Raw genomic sequence first — 24,017 nt, forward strand, 5'->3', positions numbered from 1 at the left:
TAGAAACCTCGACTTCCCACACATAACATATAAACCTTACACACAACTCACAAACCACCAGCTTACATATAGAAAGGATGAGCAACAACATTTGCTTGTCAATATATAAAACACAGCCATGCACTGATCAAATATGTATACCCATATACATGTATATCACACTTACATGTACATATCCCAAACACACACCCATATAATCGATTGTTGGACACATGGTAATAACCTTGATGCCTTCATTCACCACTATCATGCACATATTTTAAAATGTCAAAACTTTTAAACCTTGACATGTTGGTTTATGAGGAAACGTAGATCTAAATATAAACATTATCTGAAGCAGATCCTGTGTACTGGGGTAATTATAATATAAGTACGCCAGCAGATCCTGTGTACTGGGGTAAGTATGACAGCAGATCCTGTGTACTGGGGTAAGTATGCCAGCAGATCCTGTGTACTGGGGTAAGTAGGACAGCAGATCCTGTGTACTGGAGGCAGATCCTGTATACTGGGGTACGTATGACAGCAGATCCTGTGTACTCGGGGAAGTATGACAGCAGATCCTGTGTACTGGGGTAAGTATGACAGCAGATCCTGTGTACTGGGGTACGTATGACAGCAGATCCTGTATACTGGGATAAGTATGACAGCAGATCCTGTATACAGGGGTAAGTATGCCAGTAGATCCTGTGTACTGGGGTAAGTATGCGAGCAGATCCTGTGTACTGGGGTAAGTAGGACATCAGATCCTGTGTACTGGGGTAAGTATGCGAGCAGATCCTGTGTACTGGGGTAAGGATGACAGCAGATCCTGTATACTGGGATAAGTATGACAGCAGATCCTGTATACTGGGGTAAGTATGCCAGCAGATCCTGTGTACTGGGGTAAGTATGCCAGCAGATCCTGTGTACTGGGGTAAATAGGACAGCAGATCTAGATGTTTCACAGTGACACCATTCCGTTTATATTTAATTACAGTCTGTTTGAAGGATTTCATTCATGTTTCCATTGTTCATTTTTGTAATAGTAAATATAAAAACGTTAACCATGTAGTCACCTCTGTGTACATGATGCTCAATGGTTATAATTACCTGATGATACATTCAATAACTTATTTGTTACTTGGCTACCATTAGTGACCACTGGTTACTTGGTTACCATGAGTAACAACCAAGTTACTTGGTAACCACTGGTTACCTGGTTACCATTGGTAACAACTGTTTACTTGGTAACCATTGGTGACCACTATTTCCTTTGTTACCACTGGTAACCATTAGTTACATGATTACAAGTGGTGACTGCTAGTTACTTGACATTCACTGGAAACAAACAGTTACTTTGTTACCACTGGTGACCATTTAGTTACTGGGTTACAAGTGGTGCACGTGACCCCTAGTTAATTGGTTACTACTAATTATTTGGTGATCACTAGTTACTTGGGCGGAAAGCCAGCGTCTGTAAGAGCTTTGTGTATGGCCGGGTAGACAGTAGCATCCTCGATAGTGACAGGAATCTGAAATTGAAAGCAAACAATTTAAATATCACACTATATATAATACCAATTTCCATCCACAGCAAGAGTTTCACAGAAGTGGAATCACTAGTATATTGTAAAAAGTATGAATGGCAATACAGTAGTAAGATAACCAGCATGGTATCCATAACAATCCATAAGAAAATGCAAGTACATGTCATGTGTATGTAATCGTAATGTATTACTAACTCTTGGAGTACATATGCACATGACAATCAATATGTACAGATTTCAAAAGATTTTTACTGGCATTTAATATATGAATAGATTCTGTAACATTATGATACAAGCACAATGATTAATGTTATCACAATTCTTTGGAGAGGTTTTACAGAAAACCAAACTTTTTCTAAAAAGGGAATTAACATGAAGCAGAGAAATTTTCCTGGAAATACTTGCAATGTGTAATAATATAAATAACAAATTAAAACTGTTAAAATCATCGGTAAAGACATACTTCTAAATCCTTTTTATATATCCAGAGTATCATGAACGATTAGTGAATTGTGATGGATAACTGCCATTACATGTATATTGAGTGTTTTTCAACTGACCAAGACATGTCAGGTGCTTAATCTGAATTTACAGTATAGGGGTAATTTTAAATGAAATTTAAATGGGGGACTTACACCAAACAAGAAATTTTAAGAAGAAATCCTGATTGCCACTAGTATGTGTAGTTTCGACCTGACAAATTGAACTTGGACACGTTCTCTCAAGATGTGGTGTGTTGAGTTTACCTTGTATGGTTTGCCTGCTGCTATGGCTGCCAATGTGTTTCGAGCAGTCTTGCCGGCTCGAGTTTTGGGCAGTCTGGGTACGATGACTGCCTGCTTGAAGCTGGCCACTGGTCCTATTAACTGTCTGACCTTATTGACCACACCCTGGATAACCTCTTCCTCAGATTTCTTCACACCTGTGATCATGGATACATTAGGTATTGAAACCTGATGAATTTTGTTTTATATAAATTGCCATGTAATATCTACCCAAGTCAAGTTAACCCACAAAATGAACTTGCATACCAAATCTGATAACTCTAGGTAGATAGTAATCTTCTGTATATAAGATATCATAAGGTATGCTCCAGACAAAGTATTCAAACAAATGGACAGACAGAGTGCAAACCTATAGTCCTCCATCCCCACCCCTGAGAACTGGTGGGGGCCTCATAAAAGAATTGCCTGTCCAAAATATATTTCTCCTGATCATTGCTGGTATATATGTGTTAACTCACCATGTTTCATTACACACACTCCCAGCGGAATCTGACCTTTGAGGTCATCGGGGACCCCAACAACGGCAGCCTCCACCACATCCTCACTCTCCAGTATTGCCTAGGAGATATTTAAATCTATTTATAGAATTCACATCATCACTCTCCAGTATAGCCTAGGAAATATCATAAATCTATTTATAGAATTCATATGTCTGATATCATAATTTTATGATCCTGTGACAAATACATCTACAGGGCAAAATAAACACTGGGTGAAGGTAGATTTTTCCAGGCAACAGTAACGATTGTATATTCTTTGGAGCAGTTAACTTTAGGAAGGGTAGTGTCAGCAAAAGCATATCTACATCTGATTGGATTGGTTTGGTTTGTTTGTGTTTTACGTCCTATTAATAGCTATGGTCATGCAAGGACGTGCCAGATTTTGATGGTGGACAAAAGCCGGGGTTCCCGGAGAAAAAACACCGACTGACGGCAAGTACCTGGCAACTGCCCCACATAGGTCTCAAACCAGCGACCCAGCGGATGAGGGCTAGTGGAAGCAGAATGTCAGACGCCTTAACCACTTGGCCACACAAGCCCCCTTGTCTATATCTAACAGATAGACATAGACATACAGACGACCTGATTCAGTATACCCCACCCCCCCAAAAAAACCCACCTCTAGAGCAGGGGTATGTCAAGTCACTCCGACATATATTCATACTTCACCTCTTCTAGTGCTCCGGTAGATAGACGATGTCCTGCCACATTGATGACGTCATCTGTACGCGTGAGGACGGAGATGTAGCCTTCCTCACAGCGGTATCCAGAGTCCATGGTGTTGTAGTAACCCTGTAACAACCACATATACAGTCAACTGATCACACAATTACATTTACAGCGAATATATTATAGAATGGACAGATTCTGGACTACTATGGTTTAGCACAAAGGTTTAGCTAAAAGCATGTTTAGAATATGGAGGGTATATGGTTTTGAGATCATACCCAGAAGAGAGCAGCACTAAATAATTAAAATTTCAAACAGGAAGCTCCCCTCCACTTCCATTAAAATTTCTAACAGGAAGCTCCCCTCCACTTCCATTAAAAAAATTAACAGGAAGCTCCCCTCCACTTCCATTAAAATTTCTAACAGGAAGCTCCCCTCCACTTCCATTTAAATTTCTAACAGGGAGCTCCCCTCGATCCACTTCCATTAAAATTTCTAACAGGAAGCTCCCCACCACTTCCATTAAAATTTCTAACAGGAAGCTCCCCTCCACTTCCATTAAAATTTCTAGCAGGAAGCTCCCCTCCACTTCCATTAAAATTTCTTACAGGAAGCTCCCCTCCACTTCCAAACAACAGTGAAATCTGAAGCTCAGATTGGTATTTGGGACACAAGGTGAGCCTCCATAATAAAATGTAGCGTAGGCAGATTTCACTCTTCATACTTCAAAATAAGCCTAGGTCAGATGCAATGATCCAAATGCACAGACTGAAATGCCCAAAATAATTTAACTAATGACTTAATCTATAATTCTTAATTATAGCATAGTCCAGGGAAGCTGCCACGGAATTATATTGATCATTATGTATTATGGGACATTAACCAATATTTCAAGACTTCTCAATAATTATGTAGATGGGTTCCCACAGAGTTTTGGCAATATCATTTCACTACTAAAAAGATATAAAGTGTTATCATTATTTTTCCAGTATCAAATAAGTACTTGACTTTCTTTGAATACCACCAGTGACTTGTTAAGGATTTGACCTAAATCAATAAAATATGTTTTTTTTCTAGAATTAGGTTGGACACATGTATTGACATTAAAATAACCACTAGCTGTCATATTTCATGCTGTTCATATATATATGGCTCATTTAATTAACAGAAAACAGAAAATGTGTGATTATGGATGTATATTGACTATGTGTAAATGGAGACAAGGTAAAAACCAGGAACCCATGGATTTGAAAATAGACCCAATCTGTTACACAAGGACTTAAGCCATGAAGGAGAATTATTTGTAGAAAAAAAGATGACAGATAATTTGTATATTTTCAACAAACTTGTAATTACCGGTATACATTTGAAGTAGGTTTCCTCAAATTTCTCTTCATTTTTCCAAAGTGTGGAGAAACTTCCAGGTGGTAGAGGTAATCTGTAACCGAGACACAACAACAAAGATATAATATGGTCTGGGGTCACGAAGCACAGTACAACTGTTGGTGGTGTGCTGGCCTACTTACTGTTATGTTATAGGCTTAGATCTCGCAGATAACCGTATGTGGTTTCTTCCTTGAGCAAGAACTTTACCTTGTTACTCAACTCCACTTGCATAGAGTATATTACATTCTGGGTGGGGAACTAGGGTTTCTGTGCTGTTATAAGTATTAAGTTAGCAAATTGCATTTTAGGTGATTCCTAATGAGAAATTACAAACCCATAGCAAGCAGAATACATGTACCTATAGAACTTCTAGCACACATCTATACACACATGAACACTCTCACACGTATGTAGGTACTTCAGGAGATCACCTGGTGACAAGGTGCTCTATTGACTCTCACACGTATGGAGGTACTGCAGGAGATCACCTGGTGATAAGATGCTCTATTGACTCTCACACGTATGGAGGTACTTCAGGAGATCACCTGGTGACAAGGTGCTCTATTGACTGTCACACGTATGGACGTACTTCAGGAGATCACCTGGTGACAAGGTGCTCTATTGACTCTCACACGTATGGAGGTGCTTCAGGAAATCACCTGGTGACAAGGTGCTCTATTGACTCTCACACGTATGGAGGTGCTTCAGTAAATCACCTGGTGACAAGGTGCTCTATTGCCTCTCACACGTATGGCGGTACTTCAGGAGATCACCTGGTGACAAGATTCTCTATTGACTCTCACACGTATGGAGGTGCTTCAGGAAATCACCTGGTGACAAGGTGCTCTATTGACTGTCACACGTATGGACGTACTTCAGGAGATCACCTGGCGACAAGGTGCTCTATTGACTCTCACACGTATGGAGGTCCTTCAGGAGATCACCTGGTGACAAGATGCTCTATTTATTGACTCTCACACGTATGGAGGTACTTTAGGAGATCACCTGGTGACAAGATGCTCTATTTATTGACTCTCACACGTATGGAGGTACTTCAGTAGATCACCTGGTGACAAGGTGCTCTATTGGCTCTCCCACGTATGGAGGTACTTCAGGAGATCACCTTGTGACAAGATGCTCTATTGACTCTCACACTTATGGAGGTACTTCAGGGGATCATCTGGTGACAAGATGCTCTATTGACTCTCAAACTTATGGAGGTACTTCAGGTGATCATCTTGTGACAAGATGCTCTATTGACTCTCACACTTATGGAGGTACTTCAGGTGATCATCTGGTGACAAGATGCTCTATTGCCTCTCACACGTATGGAGGTACTTCAGGAGATCTCCTGGTGACAAGGTGCTCTATTGACTGTCACACGTATGGACGTACTTCAGGAGATCACCTGGTGACAAGGAGCTCTATTGACTCTCACACGTATGGAGGTACTGCAGGAGATCACCTGGTGACAAGATGCTCTATTGACTCTCACACTTATGGAGGTACTTCAGGTGATCATCTGGTGACAAGATGCTCTATTGACTCTCACACGTATGGAGGTACTTCAGGAGATCACCTGGTGACAAGGTGCTCTATTGACTGTCACACGTATGGAGGTACTTCAGGAGATCACCTGGTGACAAGATGCTCTACTGACTAAGTTCAGTAACTTTTAAGGCTGCTCCCATGCTTTTTTGATTATGTTGCATATGTTTTAGTCCGAAAATTGTAAGACACTTTTGCAGGAATAGATAAGATCAAGGAAAATTGAAAATCCAAAATGAACATACATTGTGTTTTAAAATAGATTTATATAGCCATCTTCGCTAGCGAAGGGTTACGATCAAGTACGATCTACCATTATACTACTCCTCAGGGATCGGAACCCTTGGCTAGCGAAGATGATCTGTAGCAAAATTGGTAAAACAACACTGGTTTCTGAGATACATAGATGTGGTCCAGGGTTGACATATACATCTACTTTAATATACAGGATCCAAATCAGACAGGGTCCAGGGTTGAGATATACTAAAACTTAAGTCTGGATCTTGATTAGACAGGAGCCAGTATAAAAAAAAGGTGATAATGTATAAAGTCACTATCACAGTATAAGGACAGTTACATGAAAATTATTTTCATAATTACATTATCTCTATTTGATTATAATAACTTACTTGACAACAATCTGTCCTAGTTCCATTGGGTCTGTCTTCGAGCCGTCCTGTCGTATCACCTTCACTGTAAACACATGTAATCAGATGAATATAATACAGTACATTTCAATTAATGTCACTATGTACATATTGTATATATAGTATATACATTTAAGTCTGGTTAATCCAGTCTCTAAAAACTCAGTTTTCAGAATGTCAAAATATCCTCTATAACTCAGTCAATATGTTTTAACAGGGACAGATTTTCTCCAAAAATTGTCTCAGTTATCCAGTCCTTTCATAATCTAATCATTTTTGCTGAAATTTAAAGGTGGCTGGAATAGCAAAATTTATCTTCATTTTGGACATTTAGAAATGGCTTCTTACAGCAGATGACCCCTATGACAGGTGACCACGTGCACAGCTTATAATGTGACCATTAAGTGTAGTAAGTTTTTCACTATCTTTCGAAATCCTTCATTAGAATATAGTCTGCCATTCCTTAAAAACAATTTATTCCAAGATATTGATAAGAGCTTGTGTTTTCTTTATTGGCATTCTTAATGAGCAATGAAGAAATCCTTAATGGTCCAGCTGTATATTTAGTGGCAGTTGTTGGAGACTACCTGCAGACGTGTTTTTTTTGTAAAGGAAACGTCTTCCGCTGCGGAGGTTAGAAGGTATAGCAAAGCACTGGTCAACCAACTTCTATGGAATGTAAGCACAGGCACATCTGCTTTGAACTGATAGCATCTTCTAAACAACATCTCAGATTATAAGTGGGTCTTACTAATTAATTTAACCGGCACTGCTAACTGTACATTGGCACATTGCATTGTTTACTTATTGTTGTCATAGCTCTTTAATTGGGTGTGAAAAAATGCAAAATTAGAACAACAAGATGTAATGTTCTGTAATTAGGGACATTAATTAAACACTTATAAGAAGGAATGTATCTGCTATATCATGATAGTACTGTAGCGCTGATTTACAACGTATATGACCTACCATTCCACCCGGGAACTGGCATTCCTGTGACCCCTTGAGGTGGGTTTGTCCTGTTTCCCAGCCCAATGTTGGTGGAAGTGATGGCCCAGCCAGTCTCTGTTCAAACATGACATCATATATATTGTGAATACCACAATTACTAAATCAATCATTGTCATGGTATGACAGAGGCTGAATATACATTTTGTAAGAATAACGGGAGAAGTGGATTAGTAGTGGATGGATAGTGAGACAACTGAATTAGTGGTGGATGGATAATGTGACAACTAAATTAGTGGTGGATAGATAGTGGGACAGCCAAATTGGTGGTGGCTGGATAGTGGGACAACCAGACTAGTGGTGGCTGGATAGTGGGACAATCGGATTAGTGCTGCTGGATAGTGGGACAACCAGATCAGTGGTGGCTGGATAGTGGGACAACCAGATCAGTGGTGGCTGGATAGTGAGACAATCGGATTAGTGCTGCTGGATAGTGAGTCATTAAGTGGTGAATAGATAGTGGGACAACCAGATTAGTAGTGGATGGATAGTGAGACAACTGAATTAGTGATTGATGGATAATGTGACAACTAAATTAGTGGTGGATGGATAGTGGGACAGCCAGATTGGTAGTGGCTGGATAGTGGTACATCAGATTAGTGCTGGCTGGATAGTGGGACAATCGGATCAGTGGTGATTGGAAAGTGGGACAACTGAATAAGTGGTGGCTGGAAAGTGGGACAACTGAATAAGTGGTGGCTGGATAGTTAGACAACTAGATTAGGTGTGGATGGATAGTGGGACAACCAAATTAGTGGTGGATGGATAGTGTGACAACTAAATAAGTAGTGGCTGGAAAGTGGGACAACTAAATAAGTTGTAGATGAATAAGGGTACAAATAGAATAGTGGTGGCAGCTAGGATAGTTTGACAACTAGTTTAGTGGTGGCTGGATAGTATGACAACTTAATTAGTGGTGGCTGGATAGAGGAACAACTAGATTAGTGAGCTGGCTAGGGACAAAAAGGTTAGTGGTGGTGGCTGGCCATTGATTTATGAGGCTCTTCTGCATGATGTGTATGCTTTGTAATTCCCTTAGTCATTGATCAATTAAACAGTTTTAATATTATTAACATTAGATACATATATAAAACACAGAAATACTTATTTCAATCTTTGCATATAGTGCCCTATTTGAAAGTATCATCTATCTAGTCCCTATCTATCTATACCACAAGCTTTCCAGAATGGACAAAGATGTTCTTTTCCAATTAACACTTACCTGTCAACTTCATTGGAAATCAGCGAGTGTTCTTATACATGCAATTACCTGTCTGGCACCAGTTGTCAAGGACAGGGACACTGAAGGTGTTCTTTGTCCAGTCCATGTACAATATGTACTTACTAACCTGTCTACCATCAATTGTCCAGATCAGGGACTTTGAAATTGCTTTTTTGTCCAGTCTATACACATAATATACATGTACTTTAAATACCTGTCTGTCACCAGGTTAAGGACAGGGATATTGAAGGTGTTCTTTGTCTAGTTCATACACATTATATACTTACCTGCCTGCCACGAGTTGTCTAGAACAGGGATATTGAAGGTGTTCTTTGTCTAGTTCATACACATTATATACGTACCTGCCTGCCACGAGTTGTCTAGAACAGGGATATTGAAGGTGTTCTTTGTCTAGTTCATACACATTGTATACTTACCTGTCTGCCACCAGTGGTCTAGAACAGGGATATTGAAGGTGTTCTTTGCCTAGTTCATACACATTATAGACTTACCTGCCTGCCACCAGTCGGCTAGAACAGGGACATTGAAGGTGTTCTTTGTCTAGTTCATACACATTGTATAATTACCTGCCTGCCACCAGTTGGCTAGAACAGGGACATTGAAGGTGTTCTTTGTCTAGTTCATACACATTATATAATTACCTGCCTGTCACCAGTTGTCCAGGACAGGGACATTGAAGGTGTTCATTGTCTAGTTCATACACATTGTATACTTACCTGCCTGCCACCAGTTGCCTAGAACAGGGCCATTGAAGGGGTTCTTGGTCTAGTTCATACACATTATATAATTACCTGCCTGCCACCAGTTGGCTAGAACAGGGACATTGAAGGAGTTCTTTGTCTAGTTCATACACATTATATAATTACCTGCCTGCCACCAGTTGTCCAGGACAGGGAAATTGAAGGTGTTCATTGTCTAGTTCATACACATTGTATACTTCCCTGTCTGCCACCAGTTGTCCAGGACAGGGACATTGAAGGTGTTCTTTGTCCACTCCATAGTTTCTCTATCACAATGTTCGCCTGCTACAAACATGTTCTGGAACCTCAATGTCAAAAAATTATTTTTATACTGTTTTTGCCTGATCAATACATGTACAGTCAGATATATCACAAGCAATTCCTCATATTATCTTTTGTTTGCTCAAACTTTTTATTTGCTGTGTTGAAGCTGAAGAATGTTTCAATATAAACATTTAGGTATTTCTAAACATTTTCTTCAGGTTGGTAAGAATGGATTATGAGAAGTTCTTTTTACAAAACCAATAAAAAATTCTATGTGACGTTTCGATGACTTCTAAGATATGTACACTGTCACCTTTAGGTATTCATGTTTTTACTCTTATCAAATTGCAAAATTAGTGAAGTTTAAGTGAAGCCATAATGTCTTGTAATAGGAAACCTGTCCATGTATCATTTACTCACTTTGATAACGGGAAATACTTTTGTCCATAGTCAGCTTTTGGATCCTTTAATGAAAAGAAAAATATAATAAGGCTTCAAGAAATAAAACTTTTCATGATCAAAAAGACTTTAAAGAATCTCTTTTATTTCTACATGAAAACGTTTGATACATGCTTATAAATTGGAGTACAATGTAATGCATTGCTATAAGCAAAGACCTGCATATAAAACTCTTCCAAAACATTGAAAGATGTATCTTTCTTTTGAAGATGCTGTTGCTAGTCAGATTCCCTCATCTCCTCCAAACACATTTCTCCTCAGATATCTGAAAGACTTTCCTTTAATTCTCTGATGACCCCAAGACTTTTCTCTGACAGAGATGAACATTCCAACTGACATTCTGAGAACTGAACTCCAATCTGATAGGCTTGATGCTCATCTCCCTTCTGATGGCGTGGAGGCTTAGCTCACATCTGACTCAAAATGACCTCCATCCTAACAACCCTAGGACTTTATACACCCCCTCTGATTGCCCAGCGCTTACCTCCCTTCTGATGGTCACCAGGACTTACCTCCAGTGATGACCCTGAGACTTACCTCCCCCTAATGACCCAGTTGTTACCTGTCCTATGATGACCTTAAGACTTGCCTCTCCCTAATGACCCAGTAGTTACCTCTCCAGTGATGACCCTGAGACTTACCTCCCCTCTGACAACCTGTCTTACCTCCTTCCGACAGTCTTAAGAATAACCTTCCCTCTAATGACCCAGTAGTTACCTGTCTAGTGATGACCCAAAGACTTGCCTCCCCCTAATGACCCAGTAGTTACCTGTTCAGTGATGGCCCTGAGACTTACCTCTCCCTAATGACCCAGTAGTTACCTCTCCAGTGATGACCTTAAGACTTACCTCTCCCTAATGACCCAGTAGTTACCTCTCCAGTGATGACCCTGAGACTTACCTCCCCTCTGACAACCTGTCTTACCTCCTTCCGACAGTCTTAAGAATAACCTTCCCTATAATGACCCAGTAGTTACCTGTCTAGTGATGACCCAAAGACTTACTTCCCCCTAATTACCCAGTAGTTACCTGTTCAGTGATGGCCCGGAGATTATCCTCCCCTCTAATGACCCAATAGTTACCTCTCTAGTGATGGCCCTGAGACTATCCTCCCCTCTATGACCCAGTAATTACCTCTCCAGTGATGACCCTGAGACTTACCTCCCCTCTGACAAACTGTCTTACCTCCTTCCGACAGTCTTAAGAATAACCTTCCCTCTATAACCCAGTAATTACCTCTCCAGTGATGACCCTGAGACTTACCTCCCCTTTGACAACCTGTCTTACCTCCTTCCGACAGTCTTAAGAATAACCTTCCCCCTAATGACCCAGTGGTTACCTGTCTCGTGATGACCCAAAGACTTGCCTCCCCCTAATGACCCAGTAGTTACCTGTTCAGTGATGGACCTGAGACTTACCTCCCCTCTAATGACCCAGTAGTTACCTGTCCAGTGATGACCCAGAGACTTACCTCCCCTCTAATGACCCAGTAGTCACTTTGATTCTCCAGTGATGGCTCTAAGACTTACCTCCCCTCTAATGACCCAGTAGATACTTTGATTCTCCAGTGATGGCTCTAAGATTTACTTCCCCTCTAATGATCCAGTAGATACTTTGATTCTCCAGTGATGGCTCTAAGACTTACCTCCCCTCTAATGACCCAGAAGATACTTTGATTCTCCAGTGATTGCTCTAAGACTTACCTCCCCTCCAATGACCCGGGAGATACTTTGATTCTCCAGTGATGGCTCTAAGACTTACCTCCCCTCTAATGACCCAGTAGATCCTTTGATTCTCCAGTGATGGCTCTAAGTCTTACCTCCCCTCTAATGACCCAGTAGTTACCTGTCCAGTGATGACCCAGAGACTTACCTCCCCTCTAATGACCCAGAAGTCACTTTGATTCTCCAGTGATGGCTCTAAGACTTAGCTCCCCTCTAATGACCCGGTAGATACTTTGATTCTCCAGTGATGGCTCTAAGTCTTACCTCCCCTCTAATGACCCAGTAGGTACTTTGATTCTCCAGTGATGGCTCTAAGTCTTACCTCCCCTCTAATGACCCAGTAGTTACCTGTCCAGTGATGACCCAGAGACTTACCCCCCCTCTAATGACCCAGTAGTCACTTTGATTCTCCAGTGATGGCTCTAAGACTTACCTCCCCTCTAATGACCCAGTAGATCCTTTGATTCTCCAGTGATGGCTCTAAGTCTTACCTCCCCTCTAATGACCCAGTAGATCCTTTGATTCTCCAGTGATGGCTCTAAGTCTTACCTCCCCTCTAATGACCCAGTAGATCCTTTGATTCTCCAGTGATGGCTCTAAGTCTTACCTCCCCTCTAATGACCCAGTAGTTACCTGTCCAGTGATGACCCAGAGACTTACCTCCCCTCTAATGACCCAGTAGTTACCTGTCCAGTGATGACCCAGAGACTTACCTCCCCTCTAATGACCCAGAAGATACTTTGATTCTCCAGTGATTGCTCTAAGACTTACCTCCCCTCCAATGACCCGGTAGATACTTAGATTCTCCAGTGATGGCTCTAAGACTTAGCTCCCCTCTAATGACCCGGTAGATACTTTGATTCTCCAGGGATGGCTCTAAGACTTACCTCCCCTCTAATGACTCAGTAGATACTTTGATTCTCCAGTGATGGCTCTAAGACTTACCTCCCTTCTGATTACCCAATAGTTAAAAGACCAGTGATGACCCGAAGACTTACCTCCCGTCTGATTACCCAATAGTTAAGGTGGCTCGACACATCGTCATCAGCGTCCATTTTCGTGACAAACTTCCGGAAAAAGTAAAGCTAGGACTCAATTATCTTAATCGAAATGTGCATGTACACCGTGTCGTCATTTCCGTATTGCGTATCGGGCATTCAATATCGTAGTGCAAATTATAGTAACACCTGCTGGGCCGTTTTCGTTTAAACGGTCAAACCGATCGGACCACTGTTGTTCGTTTATTAAATAAGGTCGGACCTAGTAATCTGATGCTGCTTTCAGGCGAGTCTTGAGAAAGCCTTGCAGGGCCTGCATACACATTTGCAGGTCCGCCAGGATTTACACCCGAAATTGTTACATTTATAAACGGTCAAACCGGTTGTTCCGCATAAACGAACAGGCCCATGGTAAACAATAGTACACGTGCGTGCCGATGATATGTCAACACCCGATATCAAGATTTTACCGGGAAATGTATACTCACACGTACTTCAGGAATAAAGCTTTCCAATTCATAGACATAAACAGACTCACGGGAAGACAGTGACATGAGACCAGACGACCTCAAGAAGGTCATATAGGAAACACATGGAATGCGGACGTACCAACCTCACATGTGCATATCGCGTGTTTACACGAGTTCATAAGCTCGAGGTCGTTACGATTTTCGCTGTTGAGGGAGTTTCGCTCTGTCGATTAAATCGTGTTTACAAATGTAGTCTACTAGCTTACTCTGTGAAAATAATGTTTTGTAAAATATCAAGATACCTATGAAATGCATGTGTGAGTGCACGTGAGAACGGTATACCATGCGATAGCCTCTGATCTGACATGTAATTATAAATATACCGTGAGTTAGCGGACTGTGGAATGATGTCCAAAGTGTACATGACTGAGGGTAATTTGGTTCCATTAAAGAACAATAAATTGATAATTTTGATATCATATTTTTGATTTATTTCCATCATTTTTGTTATATGTAAACAGAGACAACTGTCATTGTGTAAATGTCACCCCTCTGCAAAAAGTTCCGATTTTTTTCAAGGAAGATAACTCTCACCCGGATCAAAGTGATTGTAAAATGTAAAATAAATTAATTATAAAGCCATTGTGTATATTTTGTTCAATTTCCCACTCTATATGTATAGAACTTTGTGTCCTGGGTGCTTTTAGCTTGTAGATAATCACTTTTATCCGTACAAATTCAATAAAAAACACTTTGTGTAACATGTGTTACATATTTTGCGATAAATAAAATATTTGTAGGGTTAATTAGAAATGCTTCTTTTCATTTTATTATTGTTGTTATTGTTCCGAACAATGCCACACACAAAAAAAACCGGAAAATATTAGAACTGACGAAAATTCAATTTTTTGGTATTTTTTCCAAAAAATTCCCCAAACTATCGGAATGTTTAGATTTTCATAAAATCAACTCGACATAGTTGCATAACAATTATATGAAAGTTTAAACGAATTTTGCTGGTTAATTGCGAAAGTGTGGAGCCACCTTAAAAGATCAGTGATGACCCTAAGACTTACAAATGTACCTCCCGTCTGATTACCAATAGTTAAAAGACCAGTGATGACCCTAAGACTTACCTCCCGTCTGATTACCCAATAGTTAAAAGACCAGTGATGACCCTTAGACTTACCTCCCGACGTATGGCCCTGAGTGCTGTGGGAGCTACAAACATGGCACTAACATCATGCTCTTTCAGGACCCTGAAGAATGTTCCTGGATCTGGAGTCCCAACTGGTTTTCCCTATTATGCAGTATAAGATTTACACACAGTTATAAAAATCTAAAAACAAAAAATTTAAAGTATCACTGAAAACTTGAAACTAAACTCAGCCCAACAGTATTAAAAGGCAGTTGGTAAAATTTCAACTAAATAAATACTTTGTTCATGATTATTTTATAAAATAAGTCCTTGAATCTCTCCAAGGTTTAAATCTTTGAGTCTCTAAGTACTTTTGTTTTTAACCTCTCCGAGACAAACTCATGACTATATATATCCTTGAATCTCTCAGGAACAATTTTCTGAGTCTTTCAAGACTTGTGCCTTAAATATCCAAATCTGAAGTTTTTGAACCTCTACAGATTGAATATTTAAAATTCCCAAGGCTATCTCCTTGAATCTCGATTAATAGAAACTCCTCTATCATGAAAGTAAGGCAGAGAAGTGTCAACCCTCAGGATAATATTTATGATTGCCTATCCAAAAGCCTGTTTCCAGCTGAGAGTTAGCCATTTAAGAACCTTGCACAGAGGGTTGATTGAGTTTTCTCTGGCAAACCTTTACTATAGGGGATGATAACTTTTTCTCCCAACCCATCAATATTAACAGTTTAAAACAACAGTTATCAGCATTGTAATCTGGGTTTTTTCCCTGACAATTTGCACATAGTTTCTCCTGTCAAATTAACTTTCCGATGACATCATCTTGCTGTTTAGTTCTATTGTGTTATGATGTCACAGCACTGTGTCGGCCATTTAATGACATATCTCTCCAGAGGTTCTCTCCCCCTATGGGACAACAACATATGTTTTACAGCTGCAACAGGAGACAGGCTTCTGAAGACTGGGAGAATAAGCTAAACACTGGGAGAATAAGCTAAACACTGGGAGAATAAGCTTAAGACAATGAGAATAAGCTTAAGACAGGGAGGAATTATGCTAGAGACTGGGATGATAAGCTAAACACTGGGAGAATAAGCTAATCACTGGGAGAATAAGCTAAACACTGGGATGATAAGCTAAAGAGGAGGAGAATAAGCTAAACACTGGGAGAATAAGCTAAACACTGAGAGGATAAGCTAAAGACGAGGAGAATAAGCTAAACACTGGGAGAATAAGCTAAACACTGGGAGAATAAGCTAATCACTGGGAGAATAAGCTAAACACTGGGATGATAAGCTAAAGAGGAGGAGAATAAGCTAAACACTGGGAGAATAAGCTAAACACTGAGAGGATAAGCTAAAGACGAGGAGAATAAGCTAAACACTGGGAGAATAAGCTAAACACTGGGAGAATAAGCTAATCACTGGGAGAATAAGCTAAACACTGGGATGATAAGCTAAAGAGGAGGAGAATAAGCTAAACACTGGGAGAATAAGCTAAACACTGAGAGGATAAGCTAAAGACGAGGAGAATAAGCTAAACACTGGGAGAATAAGCTAAACACTGGGAGAATAAGCTAAACACTGGGATGATAAGCTAAACACTGGGATGATAAGCTAAAGACGAGGAGAGTAACCTAAACACTGGGATAAACTAAGGATTTGAATCTCTTACGACTAAAGTCATTGAAATGATATCTGAAGATTTGCAGATTTATAACACACAGAGCTTGACTAACGTACATATGATACATAACAGAGTCCAGTCTTTTCATTTGAGAACTTTCTCAATTATTTTTGAATTACTACAACCGAACATTCCAATGGTACTTACATACCTCAAACAATATGGTGGTATTACAGTTGAGAAGAGGAGCATAGGCGATGTAGGAGTGGCCGACCACCCAGCCCAGGTCTGATGCAGCCCACCATACCTGTACAGGTACATCAGGATGTAAAAACAAAGTGTCGCTTTCTCAAACTCATTTCCATTTTAACACACCAACATGGCTTTAGAAGGCTAAACATTTATTGAAACATAAAAACCAGTTTCAATATTACCAATATAAACACCAAACTTTAAATTTCTATTTCAAGACATCAAGACATTATGACAGGTAACAATATTCTTTATGGCCATAGCCGCGCAATATAATAAGGTCAACCAGAATTATAGAGACATTGTGGTATTATTTCTTTCATGTGCAAATCAGGGCAGTTACACAATACAGTATATTTAGGAGAATATTTGCAGTTGCAATGAATGCAGAGCGTGGCTAGACACTTATTAACTTGGATTATATGTCCACAAAATGGCCAAAAGTCTGTCACTAACCTCTTTTGGTTTTAAACCATAGATGTTCCACATGGACCACTTGAGTACGACAGCATGCCCTGCACTCGGTCTCACCACCGCCTGTACTCAAAACACATCAATCACACTTAAATACATAATTACACAGTACAATTCCTCTCTTATACATCATGTGTATGTTTTTAACAGAAAGGAAAACAAGTATAATGTTCTGACCAGGATTTACACCAACTTACACTAACTGAGCCGACGGCCTCCAGATCACCTAACTACCGGGTAGCAGTAAAGTTGCGCTATTTCTTTTATGAAAGCTGTAGAGTGTTATAGAACGGTGTGAGATATCTGACTATGAGAGGTTGTAAGTTGTGATACCTGACCTTGGGTAAGCCCGTGGTCCCAGAGGTGTACAGGATGTAACTGGGGTCAGTCGCGGACACAGGGACACAGTCCACAGGAGAGGCTCCAGCCATCTCCTCATGGTAACAAACATCCCTTCCCGCCACCAGTGTTGATGGTGTAAACTGCAACAAAAAATAACTTTATTGATGGTGACATTAGATAGACTTTTTTTTTAAATTATGAATTACTGTAGCAATAAATAAACATGATTATATTAGCTATTGTAAACCCCACAATACTGTTGGTGAATATACATGCATATTAGTTTTCCCTTCGTGAATATTCATATTTACAATTAATGACTGAATTGTTCTTTTATATATAGACTCATCCATCCTCTGTCAGTAAACTGTCCATCTTCACAGTTACCTGTGAGATCTGCAGAGTTCAAAAGCTATGAACCCCAATATGCTGGCAGGAGCAGGCTTTATTCCTGATGTCAGATGTGACTTGTGTTTGACCTCTAAACATACTTGTCTTAAAATACTGTCTATCAATGGACTGCCTTTGGTGAAAATACTGATTGGCCACATCAAATTTCATGTGTATTAATTTACATTGTAGAAGAACATCTGAAGAAATAAATCTTTGTAGAGTGCAAAGTTTTATTGAAATGATGGATGTCAAACAAAGTCAGGAAAGTGTATATTGAAAGGACACAAATGAACATAAAATTTAATGGGTAAATGATAAAATAAGACTTATTACATATCATTGTATATTGCAAAATGCGATATCCTCTCAAATAAGTTGCATATCCCTTAAAACACTACAATGCAAAATTTGCTTGTTATAACTATGATATCAGTGATAGCACTACACCTTTTAACAGTGAGGTCCCAATATTAATGCAAGCCAGTGATGTATTTGGTTACACACAGAAACGTAAGAGAAATACATCTTTAAATAGATAATTATTAGTCTCCTTCCAATGATCATCTTTCAAATTGCTGACCTACCCCTGGTCTGTTGTAGATGATACACCTGTCCGGTTTGAAGTCAATGTTGGCCAAAGCATTATCCAGCATAGGTTTGTAGTCGACAGTGCGGTTTGGCTCCACTCCGCAGTTAGCACTCACTATCACTTTCGGCTTAGCATGCTTGATACGAACCCCGAGCTCATTAGCGGCAAATCCCCCAAACACCAGGGAATGGATGGCACCAATGCGGATTGTAGCTAACATTGATATGATGGCCTGTGGAATCATGGGCAGGTAGATAAGCACCCTGTCACCTTTCCCCACCCCATGGGACCGCAGTACAGCAGCAAACCGGCTCACCTGCAAGTTTTTATATTTTCTGCAATGAAGCTAAAATTTAAGTGACTGTACATGTATTTACGACAGGTATGTTTTAAACTTATTGTATCAAGTACAGCACAGATACAGAGACTGAAATAATGAGGTCACAGGACCACATTTGGCCTGACAAATAGTAGGGTAGACTTTATTAAAAAAAAAATCAATTGGAACTTTGATGAATCAGATGAAATATCAATATATTGTAAGAGTAAATTTAACTTTCTGTTTTAAATTCACTAGATATGATGTTTAGTATCAGTATGTGATGATATTATAAATCAATACCTCATCCAGAAGTTCAGCGTAGGTGTACTTCATAAGTGTGTTTGTGACAGGGCTGTCATAAATTATTGCCACATGACCCCCGTCTCCGTTCCTAACATGCCGATCTAATGCATTATAGCAGGTATTCATTTCACCGCCAACAAACCTGGAAAATCATTCAAGATTTCAGAGTGACTCAATAAAAAGGACCTATCAGATTATCTCCCTTTGTCTCGTCTCCAACAGAAACTTTGGAAAACACCAGGCCTTGAGAATAACACAAAGTATATATTAATGATGTGAATATAACAGATTATCTCCCTTTGTATCACCTCCCACAAACAAGGAAAGATGAACAAGTTTACGTGTGGGTATATATACTGGTATATACATTTTGTATTTAGTAAGAAGAATCTAAATTTGCACAAGAGCCCACATAACGCACAATAATTTGTCGGGCCTCTGTACTGCAGAGCCCCAAGTATGCACTGCCACATATACAGTGAGTAAATATATATATTATAGTGGCGGATGATATAGCATTATTGTAAAATTATATATAGGATCTTAAAAGCCAAAATGTAGACCTGGCTTAATCAAACGGAGACAGCCATTTTGTTGTGCCATTCATTATTTAATTATGACGTCACGTCATTGTCCATATTATGACCTCACAATCAATTTCTGACTGGCACAGCCAATGAAAAACACTCCAGGGTATATTACACTAGTGACATATAAAAATATTACACGGGCAAATTCACTGGATAACAGACTGATTATAAGTGATAGATGTATATATTGACAGATCTATGTACAATATATTTTGTTTAATTCATTTTGTTGATTAGTTATTGACTATTTTTTAAACTATTTTATTTGGCCAACCACGGTTTTAAAATAAATATTAAAACTTAATTGTTAAAATGGACAAAGTTTGGGGACAAAAAAAAATATTACTGGGTGTTTTATATGTAAAATACGGTAACTTAACTGTCGTACATATATACTCTTTAGATCAATTATTTGTTTACTAGCAATACCATTTTGTAAAAGGTTCCTTTGAGTTATCGAGTACACGATCCCACTTTTTATGCCATACAAGATCTTCAGCAACTTCGGCCCAAAAGTCCTGCGGCGACTCTATCGAACTTGTAAACACCCGTTCATACGTCGACTTGGGGTTCGGATCGGTCACGCTCACACTGAATTGTCGGGCGTGACGGCGACATGAGCATGATAAACGATGACGACAATTTGTCGGAATCAACCGGATATTTGCAGAAGCCGCAAACTTTCGGCTGAAAGTTGATATCCTGCAGAAAGCCATCGTTGAGTTTGCTAAAAAGGTTAAAAAATGACGAAGGGTTACGAAGTTTATTTTTTTTATGGAACGACTAGAGGTGTCCCGAATATATCGTACCGTAGTCACTCGACTAAATCTTTAAACCCCTTAATAACCCGGATAGCGAGTAATCGTTTACATTTTCATTGTGTTATTGTACAAGTAGTGCTGCATATCAATTCAGGATATCTGTTTTGTGGCATAGACAAATTAACGAAAATACAGATGTAGGAATCAATACTTAATGTTGATCTGAAGTTTAACTTCTACAAACCACTCCCAGCAGGCACACAACATTTATTCAACGTTGAAATGAAGTTGTAATTTGGTCGTGACGTTGATAAACGTTGAATCAACGTCGATTTAGCTTTATTTTTTTTCAACGTTGAAATGTTGTTGTAATATGACGTTTAAACAAAGTTAATGAATTTGAATCTCAACGTTGAATCAACGACCTGTTTTTAATTGTTAATGATATCCTATATTTTATATTTGGTTATTATATATAGAAACATCACGATTACCATTGCCATAGGTAAAAAAAATTCGAAAGTATCGTAACTGTGCACGCATTATCTACTGGGGGATTTAAAATCACGTTGTTGAAACACGGACTTAGATAGCAACTAGATTGAACTTAGATTTAACTTACGGGGAAATTGAAAGAATTAATTAAAAGCTGGAGTCGTTTTCTTTTGTTATTTTGGCTTATTATAAAAATCGCCAATGTTCATTTTTCAGGGAGTTTAATTTAACTTATTACTCTTACCTTATAATGTTACATGATTTACAATTTTGTGATTTATTTCATGTCTGCCTATGTGGACTGATCAGCTCCCTTGCTCTATGTGATTCGCCACATGGTGGAACTTTTGTTGTGCATACAAGATACAAGATACAAGAAGCTTTATTTGGTAAACATAAGTATAAAAACAGAGTAATAACAAGGTAAAAAGCATGCTAGTAGAAAAAGTAGGATTATGCAGCAAAACTATATACATTGAAACTACTAAAACAATCATAAAACAGTTTGATGATAGCACGTGCATATTAAAAAGCAGGAACAGTACTAATTATAACATAAGCATAAATCATAAGCATAAATCATAAGCATAAATCATAAGCATAAAACATATAAAAACATGCGTCATTAACTCTATCTTTTTGAAGACGTAAGCAATTGCGGTCATACAAAATTGGAAGTTGACCATAAACCTTCTCCTATTACGTAAGAGGCAGCTGGTCGGCCTTTTTTCTATCGGATATGATTTTGCCGACTGCTAAGACGTTTTGACAGATAGATGTCCCTTACCAGACGTCTACCTGTCAACATGTCTAAGTCTAGTTAAGGGGCCAGAGGAAACTTAAGCTATGCTACCAGTTGAATGGTCCGACAGAAGGTTGAATAGTAATGTACAATTCAACGTTTAGCCAACGTTGAGCTCCAACGTTTATTCAACGTCGAGACTCAACGTTGAATTTTGGTACGTTGTTTCAACTTTCAGAATCAAATATAAATTAAACGTTTAAGCAACGTCGAAGTTCAACGTTGAATAAACGTGTATTCAACGTGTATGTGCCTGCTGGGCTATAGGGACCTGATAATTTGTTACAGCTATATTTGGGCCTAAACTAAGGTGTTCAGAGTAATTTTACGTATTTTAGGTGGTTGTTTTTTTACTTTTGGTAAAAATGACACCCTGCCAATGATTATTTTGGGGTGTCATTTTTACCAAAAGTCGATCTAAACCACCAGAGACATAGATATTTATACGTCTCTGAAACCACTAAAACTTGTAAAATTACTCTGAACACCTTAGTTTAGGTCCAAATATAGCTGTAACAAATTATCAGGTCCCTGTACTACCTCTTGTCTTACTTCCATGAATGAAATATAGTTATAATCAACAATACATGTGTCGATACTTTCAAAGAAACTTAATAAAAGTGCAAGCTTTTTAAGAAAGTTTATTTTCAAAATTATTTTTATTTTCATATTTTCTACGGCCTATTTTTTATAAGGATGGATGGGAGACTTCTTTAACATCAGAGGCCGCTGGTCGGCTTTTCTTCACCGGGTATATTTGGTTAACGGTGCTTATCAAAAGTATCTCGTCGTGTTAAACATTTCCCTGGAACAAAGATATTTTCTGTCTCCTCAACTGCATAGGACAGTATTAAAGTAAATTTCACAAGGAAAAAATGTTTGTGTTTCATCACAGAATTATATTTGATCTAAGTCCGTGGTATCATTTATTTAAATTACTGTCGACAATAACCGGTGTGACTGTACCCTGAAAGAGACATTTCGGTATTTTGGCTAATATTTGGGGATAAACGATCAATATTAGCAGAAAAGAAGACATATTTCAAATACTATAGAGTCAAACAGGTTATAAATATTTTTTACTCCAAACTAGCATTAGGTTTGAGCAGAGATACATAAAGCCATTATGCAGTATATACGTCTCTGGTTTTGATAAAGCAGATTATTATCAAATAGTCTATTTAAATTATAATTAGTCATTTCTTACTGTTTCTGGCTTTTTGAACAATTTCGGCTGTAGGGGTTAAACAGTCAAAATTGGTTTCCCGGTCAGAGCGAACCGTTACCCGATGCGAATTCGATGCGCAGAAATCCCTCCTCGAGAGCCCCGTTCAAGCTTTTATTCGACCTCAGCATTTATACTAAATATGTATTTTGCAATAAAACTACCATCCCTCGTTAAGGGGAAGCCCTGTGGAACTGAAATATAATTTTCGGCAAATTGTCATCTCTATCAGATTGCGAGAATTGCATAATTCAAGTTGTATATGTCATTTCATGTGCCCTGGCAATTATATATGTGTTTCTGCGCAACAAAATTAAAAAGAAAGTCATTGAAAATATCCCGCTTGCGTCCCAATGAAAGCACACACAAATTACCGTGCCTCATTATTGCCTCGCATCACTTCACGCGATTTACTGCAGTAAATCAAATCCAACTAAAACAACCCTTTCCCGACCCTAACGAACCCTTTTGTTCTCCACAGAGCAACCCTCGGAATAAGACAATATCGCTATAATTGGATAATTGGCGATTTTGATATCAGACGGGAGTCATTGTGTTTCCAGGTGCCCTTGTGAAAACTCAGGAGAGTTCGAATACATGACCTTGCATCGGAAATGCATTCAGCCGTGACATCGTAAACGTAGCACACAAGCGGTGTCCGGGGGCTAAACTTACCTGTAACAGTTGTTCTAGAAACAGTTATCGCCAACGTTTTTTTT

General features: G+C 39.1%; 1 protein-coding gene across 1 annotated transcript; it reads right to left on the reverse strand.

The window, feature by feature from the left end:
* Positions 1–758: 758 nt before the first annotated feature.
* Positions 759–20,744, reverse strand: LOC110446846 (acyl-CoA synthetase short-chain family member 3, mitochondrial-like). The gene is made up of 16 exons (XM_021492169.1): positions 20,445–20,744; positions 19,423–19,567; positions 18,796–19,116; positions 17,815–17,958; positions 17,459–17,539; positions 16,962–17,057; positions 15,156–15,266; positions 10,737–10,780; positions 10,254–10,357; positions 8,031–8,126; positions 7,044–7,107; positions 4,837–4,918; positions 3,481–3,603; positions 2,770–2,869; positions 2,273–2,448; positions 759–1,511 (listed from the first exon to the last, which is right to left on the reverse strand). Exons 1-16 carry the CDS (start codon positions 20,729–20,731, stop codon positions 1,431–1,433), a joined length of 2,055 nt encoding a protein of 684 aa, XP_021347844.1. The 5' UTR covers positions 20,732–20,744; the 3' UTR covers positions 759–1,430.
* Positions 20,745–24,017: the final 3,273 nt, after the last annotated feature.

Source organism: Mizuhopecten yessoensis, unplaced genomic scaffold, assembly GCF_002113885.1.
Source record: "Mizuhopecten yessoensis strain PY_sf001 unplaced genomic scaffold, ASM211388v2 scaffold3023, whole genome shotgun sequence".
Classification (NCBI taxonomy): Eukaryota; Metazoa; Mollusca; class Bivalvia; order Pectinida; family Pectinidae; genus Mizuhopecten; species Mizuhopecten yessoensis.